Raw genomic sequence first — 11,189 nt, forward strand, 5'->3', positions numbered from 1 at the left:
AATATTTTGAAAAAAAAAATTAAATACTAAAATAAAATAAACATATTTTCATTTTTCAAGGTAGCTTTTTTTTTTTTGCTTTTTTTTTTGCATTTGTATTTTTTCCGTTTTTTTTTTTTTTTTTTTTATTCTGCGTCTGTTACGACGCGCTCAGCTGATCGATAATTGTCGGTCTCGCCCGATCCATGCTTGACAGGAATTCGCGAGAATTCGGGTCAAATTATGCAAGAGTACCAATTATCCTAAACTTGTTTTCCTTTTTTGTCATCTTAATTTGTTCATCACATGTGTGGTGGACACCAATCATGTGACATTCGTTCAGGCTCGTGAGATAATGATAAGCATTTCCTGTAGAGTGTATGTGTTGGAAATCTGCAGTTATGCATCAGTTGCATAATCAAGACCTGCACTTCTGGATCTGATACTTATGTCCAGTTGCAAAAACAAAACATACCAAGACAACAGAAAGCAATGCTGTGATGAGCAGAGAAAGACTAATATTATATCAGTTTTCCTGATCCTGGATATGACCTTAAACTATATCCAGTGGTGAGGCCCCAGCTTGTGGGCTTTGGGGAATGTGGAACCACCCTTTAATTGCCATTGCTCTCAGGTCCACTCTGACCCAGAGTGGTAGTACCTATTAGGGTCCCAACTATGGGTTTAATAGAAACCAACTTGAAAAAAAACAAAAAATAACAAATATATTCTATTAAAAAAATTTTTTCTTCAAAATCTCTGGATTCGGCATTAAATAACCTGAAAAGGGTTGATATGCCGTAAAACGAAAGATGTGGCAGGAGCTGTTAAAACCAGCCTATCCTTCCTTGACAGAGTACAAAATAGACTTTGTGGTTTGGTGGGGATGCCCTTTTCTCTTCCCTGCAACCTCTCTCCCACAGAAGAGACATTGCGAGCCTGTCTTTGTTTTATCATTATTTCCATGGCAAGTGCTGGTCTGAGCTCCAATCTCTCGTCCCTCCTCGCCAATCTTTCACGAGAAACACCCGGCTGGCTGAAACTACTGTCAATAATTTTCCCCACTCTTTATCTGTGGCTAAATCCAAACGTAGATTCCATGAGCAGAGCTTCTTTCTCAGAAGTGCACGATTGTGGAACTCTCTTCAGTTTGCCTGTTTCCCACCTGACTACAACTTGGATGTCTTCAAGTCCAACATAAACAAACTCCTGACAACCCCCCCCCCTTAAGTTCAATAAATCGCTTCACAATGGAAATACCGAAGAATAATAAAACCAAAGAAACTGATTTGCCTTGTCACCATTTCCGGTAGCACTACGCAGGAAGTTAGGAAGTGCGCTAGCGAACTATAACCATTTTGTTCAAATTCATTTTGCATTATCACAACACCCGTTTATAATTAATTTCTCGCTTATAGGAGCTGTTAGTTTTAGCTGCTATCTACATCCTCAGGATTCCAGAACTCTTTCCGCCGTTTATGTGGAGGTCTGGATGGTGCTTTTCATCTTCCTTGATCTTTCATCATTATTATATTAGTATTATACTAGCGGGACCCGTGGAAATTCCACGGAGGACTCTTTCATATGTAATATATTGACGTAGATGGTCAGTGTTTTTTTTTATTTAATAATCATTGAAAAGTTTTTCCAGTCTAATTTTAATTAAGATACTTATCCACTACGCCATCATTTTTTTTTCTTTTTTTATAACTTAATATGCTTGACACTAGATAAGTTTAATTACAACTGAATTTTACCAAGTACTTTATCCGCTACGCCATCATTTTTTTTTTCTTTTTTTATAACATAATATAATACTGTACACTTATTAACTCTTATCTTCGAGTGGCCTTTGGGCCTTGATAAGTGGCAGGCAGCAGTGATTGAAGAGTGGGGAAGCAAGCCGGAAAATGGTGAACACAGGTGGGTGGGGGTAGTTTAGACAAGTCTCATGCGATTAGACAAATCGAGCAGCAATGAATTGTCTTCCGTTTTCCTGCTTTCCAGCTGACTACAATATGGTTGTCTTCAAGTCTAACGTAAACAAGTTCTTGACGAGCCGTTCCGTATAAGTTAACAAATTTACCGAATTTCAATTACTAACGATTACCTTATTGTCCAATTGTCTACTGTACACTCTTGAACCCTTATCCTCGAGTGGCCTCTTGGTCTTGATAAGTGGTGATGCCTTTGTAAAAAAAAAAAAAAAAAAAAAAAATAGTCTGAATAATGTTTTGGAAAAAGCACAAATATGTGACGCTGAAAATGGGCAACGTTTAAAAGACATTTTAATAAAGATTGTTTGGATTTTGCAATTTATTTTTTTATATTTTAAAACAATTTACCAATGTCTTGGTCAGATTTTGTCAAAATTTTTGGGACACCCTGTAGTTGATCTAGTTGCCCCCATTATTTATTGATATTGTCGGACTGACTTCCTCATCTTTTTTTAAAAATTTTTTATTACATTTTCACCCCAAACAAGGCACATTGCCACTTTGGTGTAGGGGGCTACTATTAGGGGCAGCAACTACTGGGGCACTATGTTGGGATTTGGGCAGCAAGATGTCGGTTCACGTTGCACTTGAACTTCTGCATGTCAGTACAGTTAGGGAAGCAGAAACCTGGAATGGAATTCCAGAGTCTAGCGGTTCTGGGGGAGAAACTACTGGAGTAGAAAGATCTTTTACATCTAGGGATCTCTACTGTGTGAGGGTGGGATTTAGCTGCTTGTCGCGTTTGTCGAGGGTGTCTACGTCGTGGGGGCACAAGTGCCTGCAGTTCGTCAGAGCATTCACCATTAAAATACTTGTAGAACAGGCAGAGGGATGCAACGTTTCGTCGATGGGACAGAGGCTGAAGCTTAGATGCCAGTTCAGGGCCTATCAGATTGGCGACTCTTTTTTTAACCTTGTCTAGGAGCGAGAGACTAGTAGCAGATGCACCAGCCCAAATGTGACAACAATACTCCATACATGGGCGAATGGTGGCCCTTTAGAGGTACAGGATACTTGGTTATTATAGTCACAACGTTTCGGCTGTTTTGCCCTCCGGCCTTCATCAGGTGTTTTGTATCGAACTGGGGAACCGTTTGTTAGGAGTCTCGAACCCAACCCTTTATTATTATTACAGGGTTACCGTGTTCGGACTCCAACTAGGCTCTGGGTCATAGTTGCTGATTCTCTTTTTTGAATGTTACTTTTCACTGCCTTCGTTCAGGATTGAACTCCGCACATTTGGATAACTGTAAACTTTGATACAACGTCTAGGACCACTCAGCCATATGTCACTGGGTTGGGTTTGAGATTCCTAACAAACGGTTCCCCAGTTCGATACAAAACATCTGATGGCGGCCGGAGGGCAAAACGGCCGAAACGTTGTGACTATAACAACCAAGATGAGGAAGTCAGTCCGACAATCTCAATCAATGAAAACACCTCCTCTCAAAAATACAGACAATTACTTGCCCCCATTAGTTGAAACATAAGAATAATCCAAGTCAAAACAGGGGGAGGTAATTCAGTCCTCCTTTGTACAGGGTGGAACGATAAAAATGTCCCCCCTAAAGAAAACAATACTATAACTTTATTTTAAAACTTTTATTGAAAAAAATTAAATTCCGGTAACTTGATTACGTAGGAGAATTAAGAGTAACATCTATTCAATGTAGCCACCTTCCGCTTCAGTCAACGCCTTGATACATGTCCGGAACTAATTATAATATGGAATATAATCGTAACCCCCTGCACTGATGATTCCCGAAAGGATGAAACACTAGTGTCTGTAGATATTTAATAATTATTATAGTAAATAATTATTTCAGCCTATTTAAGAAACTCATTTCTTAACGTTGAGCACTTTCAGTTGAAATAAAAGTCGGTCAATTCAGATCTTATGGGCAGATCATCATATAATGATTAGATCACTCTGACTGACGTTAAAAACATTTTAAAATAAATGTTTAACTTTCAATAGTATTTCTTGCGGTTAATGGTAGCCGATTGGATTAGGTCCTTGCTAATGAAGCCTGAGATGAATTCTGTTGACAGGTTCGAATCAGGTTAAAAAAACATTTTAAAATAAATGTTTAACTTTCAATAGTATTTCTTGCGGTTAATGGTAGCCAAGTCCTTAAGTCCTTGCTAATGAAGTCTGAGATGAATTCTGTTGCTAGGTTCGAATCTATCGACCAGTGTTAATCGTGACACCATGCACTAATGATTCCCGAATGGATGAAACACTAGTGTCAGTAGGTATTTAATAATTATTATAGTAAATAATTATATATATATATTAGGTTGAGAAGAAAGTGCTTGCAGAATCTTCATCCCTTCTCGTCGTCCCTTCATCCCTTCTCCTCGTCCCTTCATCCCTTCTCCTCGTCCCTTCATCCCTTCTCGTCATCCCTTCTCCTCGTCCCTTAACCCCTTCATCCCTTCTCGTCGTTCCTTCATCCTTCCTTGTCCTCCCTGGATTCCTTCATTCCTTCATGTCATCCCTTTATCCATCCTCATCGTCTCTTCATCCCTTCATTCCTTCGTCCATTCATTCCTTCATCCCTTTTCATCATCTCTTGTCTCTAATCCTTTCTTGTCCTTCAACTTTTTGTTTCTATTTTACTTCTTCAGATCGGCGGATAATAAAATAATATTTGATACAAAATAATGTATTTCCAAATAAGTTTTCGTTATAATACCTTTACTTTATATACTATTTTAAAGAACGTTTTTCGTTCCATCTAATCTACACTTTTATCTTAAAGCGAAAGCATCGCCTGGTGGAGGTGAACGGAAAATGTGCATCTTTTCACATGGACGATTCGAATGAAAGAGAGATAGGTATATAACAGAAGTGAGCAAAGTGAAAATATATAACCGATGCGTACTTGAGATACGTTTGTTCTTCAATGTAGCCGCCTTAGTTGTAATGTGCATGAAAAATGCATGCGTAGGGTCACTGGTTCAGTAATAAATATTATTTTTAGTCGATTGTTGGACGGCAGTTGCTGGCAAAGGGAGGACATTTTTTTCCAAAATAAAATCAAAAAGGTTCTTCTTAGTGTTTTTAATGTTGATCAGCGCTGGACGGCAGTTGCTGGCAAAGGGAGGAAATTTTTTTCCAAAATAAAATCAAAAAGGTTCTTCTTAGTGTTTTTAATGTTGATCAGCGTTGGACTATTTCCGATCGTTTTATGTAGTCAGAGCTTTCAGAGAATAGGATGTATAACAAGTGTATCATCCCTTCTCATCGACTCTTCATCCCTTCTCATCGTCCCTTCAACCTTCGTCCCTTCATCCCTTCTTGTCGTCCCTTCATCCCTTCCTCCCTTTATCCCTTCTTGTCGTCCCTTCATCCCTTCTCGTCATCCCTTCATCCCTTCTTGTCGTCCCTTCATCCCTTCCTCCCTTCCTCGCTTCTTGTCGTCCCTAATCCCTTTTCTTCATCCCTAATCCCTTTTCGCCATCCCTCATCCCTTCTCGTCGATTGTTGGACGGCCGTTGCTGGCAAAGGGAGGAAATTTTTTTACAAAAAAAAAAATCAAAAAGGTTTTTCTTAGTGTTTTTAATTTTGATCAGTGCTGGACTATTTCTGGTCGTGTTATATAGTCAGAGCTTTCAGAGAATAGGATGTATAACAAGTGTGTGTATGTATATATATATATATATATATATATATATATATAATGTGTGGCATCAAATTGTGGTTGACAGTGGTAGTAACGCTCCATTTATAATATAAATGTCACCTGTCTGTTTAAATGTATGTATACCTAAAACTTTTGACAGAGGTGACGGATTTTCAAAAGATCGGTATCGTTTTGAAGCTCGACCCTTCGGACGACAAATGTCGAAACAATTGGTTAAAAACATTAATTCCTTCACCCTCAACTGGGCACTATTCTACAAGGAGGGATCACTTTTTTTACCGATATTTTCAAAAGTTATCGCCTCTTTTTGATTGACTAGCCTTAATTTAAACCTGCGTTACTTCTGGTTTGGTGATGGATGCAACAGCAAAGATGTTAGTATTTTTTTTTTTTTTTCACATTCTTTTCCTCCTTTGCAGTACAGGTTCGAGCCTGCCTTTCTACTACCGCTTTTTTTTTTTTTTTTTTCTCACCACACACCTGCAAAGAACCGGGCAATGCTGGGCAGCCAGGCTAGTTAGGTTATAATGGCAGAAGTTGCCTAAATTTATTCCATCCACTCCAAATTCTTGCAATCATATTAGCACCAATTCACCCTGTATTCCAATGGTTAACGTTGATATAGAGATATGTTTTTTTTTTACATAGGCATAACCACTTATCAAGGCCCAGAGACCACTCGAGGATAAGGGTTAAGAGTGTACAGTAGTCAATTGGACAATATAGTAATCGTTAGTAATGGAAATTTGATAAATTTGTTAACTTAAGTGGAACAGCTCATCAAGAAGTTGTTTACGTTAGACTTGAAGACAATCATATCGTAGTCTGATGGAAAGCAGGAAAACGGAAGATAATTCCATAGGCGTGCAGTTCTAAGAAAGAAACTTTGTTCATGGAATCTAGATTTAGGTTTAGGCACAGATAAAGAGTGAGGGGAAATTATTGATAGTGTTTTCAGCTAGATGAGTGTTTCTTGTGAAAGTCTGGTGAGGGTGGGGGATCATAGATTGAAGCTCAGTCGAGTACTTGCCATGAAAATAACGATAAAGCAGAAACAAACTTGCAACATCTCTTCTGTGAGATAGAGATTGCAAGGAAGAGAAAAGGACATCTCCTATGAGGCTACAAAGTCTATTTTGAACTCTATCAAGGTAGAGAAAGTCCTTTCTAGCAGCTCCTGCCCAGATATGACAACAGTACTATCAGAATTTTGATCGTAAGTTGTACATAATATTTTCATCAAAAATTGAATCTTTTTTTTTTTTTTCTCTTTTACCAGCGTTGAATTTGTGGTCGGCAATAAACCCGTGAAAGATTTCCGTATGATTGAACGGCATTATTTCCGCGAGAAGTTGCTCAAAAGTTTTGACTTTCATTTTGGTTTCTGTATTCCAAGCAGTGTGAACACGTGTGAACATATATATGAATTCCCAACATTATCGGAACACGAAAGTAAGTTTTTCTTTCTCTGATGAAAATTAATCTTTTTTTTATCGTCTTCCCTTCACCCTTGTTGTTTTTCAACCCATATTTTCTCGTCTCGCGTCCTTTCTCGTCTCACGTCCTTTCTCGTCTCTCGTCCATTCTTGTTCCCTCTCGTCGTCTCTTCATTCTTTCTAGTCCTCTCTCGTACCTTCTCGTCTCTTCATCCCCTCTCGACATTTCTTGTATCTTCTCGACACTTCTTGTATCTTCTCGACACTTCTTGTATCTTCTCGACACTTCTTGTATCTTCTCGACACTCCTTGTATCTTCTCGACACTTCTTGTATCTTCTCGACACTTCTTGTATCTTCTCGACGCTTCTTGCTTCTTGTATCTTCTCGACGCTTCTTGCTTCTTGTATCTTCTCGACGCTTCTTGTATCTTCTCGACATCTCTCATACCTTCTCGACATCTCTCGTACCTTCTCGACATCTCTCATACCTTCTCGACATCTCTCGTACCTTCTTGACATCTCTCGTATCTTCTCGACATCTCTCGTACCTTCTCGTCCTCTCTCGTACCTTCTCGTCTCTTCATCCCTTCTCGATGTCTCTCATGACTTCCCGACATTTCTTGTATCTTCGACACTTGTATCTTCTCGACACTCCTTGTATCTTCTCGACACTTCTTGTATCTTCTCGACGCTTCTTGCTTCTTGTATCTTCTTGACGCTTCTTTCTTCTTGTATCTTCTCGACACTTCTTGTATCTTCTCGACGCTTCTTGCTTCTTGTATCTTCTCGACGCTTCTTGCTTCTTGTATCTTCTCGATGCTTCTTGTATCTTCTCGACATCTCTCGTACCTTCTCGACATCTCTCGTACCTTCTCGACATCTCTCATACCTTCTCGACATCTCTCGTACCTTCTTGACATCTCTCGTATCTTCTCGACATCTCTCGTACCTTCTCGTCCTCTCTCGTACCTTCTCGTCTCTTCATCCCTTCTCGATGTCTCTCATGACTTCCCGACATTTCTTGTATCTTCGACACTTGTATCTTCTCGACACTCCTTGTATCTTCTCGACACTTCTTGTATCTTCTCGACGCTTCTTGCTTCTTGTATCTTCTTGACGCTTCTTTCTTCTTGTATCTTCTCGACGCTTCTTGTATCTTCTCGACGCTTCTTGTATCTTCTCGACATCTCTCGTACCTTCTCGACATCTCTCGTACCTTCTCGACATCTCTCATATCTTCTTGACATCTCTCGTACCTTCTTGACATCTCTCATATCTTCTCGACATCTCTCGTACCTTCTCGACATCTCTCGTACCTTCTCGTCGTCTCTCGTACCTTCTCCTCCTTTCTCGTACCTTCTCGTCTCTTCATCCCTTCTCGATGTCTCTCATGACTTCCCGACATTTCTTGTATCTTCTCGACACTTCTTGTATCTTTTCGACACTTCTTGTATCTTCTCGACATTTCTTCTATCTTCTCGACATTTCTTCTATCTTCTCGACACTTCTTGTATCTTCTCGACACTTCTTGTATCTTCTCAACATCTCTTGTACCTTCTCGACATCTCTCGTACATTCTCGACGTCTCTCGTACCTTCTCGACGTCTCTCGTACCTTCTCGTCGTCTCTCGTACCTTCTCGACGTCTCTCGTACCTTCTCGACCTCTCTCGTACCTTCTCGACGTCTCTCGTACCTTCTCGACGTCTCTCGTACCTTCTCGACCTCTCTCGTATCTTCTCGTCGTCTCTCGTACCTTCTCGTCGTCTCTCGTACCTTCTCGTCGTCTCTCGTACCTTCTCGACGTCTCTCGTACCTTCTCGACGTCTCTCGTACCTTCTCGACGTCTCTCGTACCTTCTCGACGTCTTTTGTACCTTCTCGACATCCCCTCATCCCTCATTGTCTCCGCTTCGTCCCTTTTCATCGCCCCTTCGTGTTGCCTCTTTGTACCTTCTCATCATCTCTCGGCGTCTCTTTTCTCTGACCCCTTGTTGTCTCTTATCCCTTCTTGTCCCTCAACTTTTTGTTTCTATTTTAGATCGGCGGATAATAAAATAATAATCATCGCAAATTATAATTATAAAATCTATATATAAAAGTGAAATTGTCTGAGTGTGTGTGTGTACATTTCCCTACCAAACTACTGTCAACTTTAAGTCTACAGACTCGAGATTTAACATAAGCGGTATTGAGATTTGGAAAAATCTTTTTAATCGGTTTTCAGCCAGAAATTTGGCTGTCAAGGGGTCAAAGGTCAACAATTTGTCCTTTGAAAACTCTACCAAACACTTCCGCCAATTTTGGATCTAAACACTTGAAATTTTAGATGTAGGTTACTTGGACATGGATCAAACTTTTTTTAATTTGATTTGAGCCCAAAACAATAAGGGGTCAAAATTGAGGTCAAAGTTAAAAAAAAAATTTGACATCTGTGGTCTCTACCAAATTACTCAGCCAATTTTTGGTCTAAACATTTGAAATTTTACATAAAGTGTATTTGGACATAGAGCAAGCTTTTTAATCTGGTTTTGCTGCCAAGAGGTCAAAGTTCAAAAGATTTGACCTTTGCGGTCTCTAGCAAACTATTCAGCCAATTTTGGGTCTAAACATTTGAAATTTTACATAAAGGGTATTCAGACATGTAGCAAGCTTTTTAATCAGTTTTTCGGTGAAGAATTAGGCTGCCAAGAGGTCAAAGTTTAAAGTTGACCTTTGCAGACTCTACCAAACTCCTCTGCCAATTTTGAGTCTACACACTTGAAACTTTAGCTGTAGGTTACCTGGACATGAGTACAAACTTTTTAATATATATATATATATATGCACATAAAGTTATGAACAGTATATAGGACCAGAGCAAATAATTATAAAACTAACCAGAATTAATTTTTGTTATGCAGATTTGTAATTCTGTAGAAAAATATATTTTCCGATTTTCATGAAAAAAAAAGTGGATTGTCTGCTGAAGTTGCAAATGGTAACATTTGAGCAATTTAACATCCTTTGTGCTAATTCGAATATAAAGAGCAATAATTCTACTTTTTTTTTTTTTTTCACTGAATACAAAAGTGACAGTTTATTCAACAATGACAACTAACAGTTGATTAATAAAATGAAGCTCCCCATAAAAAAGGGATTGCCCAAATTGAATAGCAATTGTCTGATATAAAGGGCTTGCCCCTACATTGATCAAAAGCTCATTGTTTTCTGGACGTTCCCGGCACGAGGGCCAGGAAAGTGTCTTCGCTTCAGATTAATTTCGCCTTTATACGAAAAAGCCGAACACACCCGATGTAAGTAAATGTAGACGCGACGTGCGTTCGCAAATTGTACGAATTATGATCTACACGGTATATAAAAATGTAAGTAAATGTGTGTGTGTGTGTGTGTGTATATATATATATATATATATATATATATATATATATATATATATATATATACTAGCAAAAGTACCCGTCGTTGACTGGGTTCAAAAACAGCCTACAGAAAATGAACTCTGATTTATGAAAGTGTGATAGGTTATGAAAACGAAGGGTTGTAAAGAGATAGCTTCGAATTTGGGGGTATAAAAACCAAAGCAAAATATGATGAAAGTAAAAATAAAATAGATAAACCCCATAATTTATTATGCCATACCTGTTCACACTTAAACACGTATCACAATATTCTGTGGATCTATATTAAAAAAACCTTGTTAAACTTTGTGACATATTTACATTCTATGGAGGTCAGGTGCGAACGAACACCCCATAATTTTATTATACCATATTTCTTCAAACTAAAACATAATTATCAAAGTATACTTACGCAGATAGATATGAACAGTCTTTATTAAAGTTTGTGCTTATTTCCATTCTATGGAAGCCAGGCGCTATTGCAGACCCCACAATTTTATTATACCATGCCTATTTAAGTTAAAACATATATATCAAAGTATTATTATGTACATCTATATCAAAAACACTTGTACACGTTTTTTTTTTAATTTTTCAATTTTTTATTTCCATACTTTGTGGACCAGGCGCGAACGCAGACCCCACAATTTTAATGAACCACCGTTCTGCCAGATCAAACATACCCATTCCTGTGTCTCGATACATCTTCTATCATTATATGTAATCAG

General features: G+C 38.6%; 1 protein-coding gene across 3 annotated transcripts in view; it reads left to right on the top strand.

Annotated features, from left to right (window-relative positions):
• Window positions 1-11,189, top strand: part of LOC145271279 (protein unc-119-like) — a 191,565-nt gene that overhangs the window by 168,389 nt on the left and 11,987 nt on the right. For all 3 annotated transcript variants that reach the window (XM_080126835.1, XM_080126833.1, XM_080126834.1), the window contains one exon: window positions 6,906-7,078. In XM_080126835.1, coding sequence (XP_079982961.1) covers window positions 6,906-7,078 — 173 coding nt within the window. The remainder of the gene's footprint in view (window positions 1-6,905; window positions 7,079-11,189) is intronic.

Source organism: Euprymna scolopes, chromosome 46 (genome assembly GCF_053919585.1).
Source record: "Euprymna scolopes isolate OS-2025 chromosome 46, ASM5391958v1, whole genome shotgun sequence".
Lineage (NCBI taxonomy): Eukaryota > Metazoa > Mollusca > Cephalopoda > Sepiida > Sepiolidae > Euprymna > Euprymna scolopes.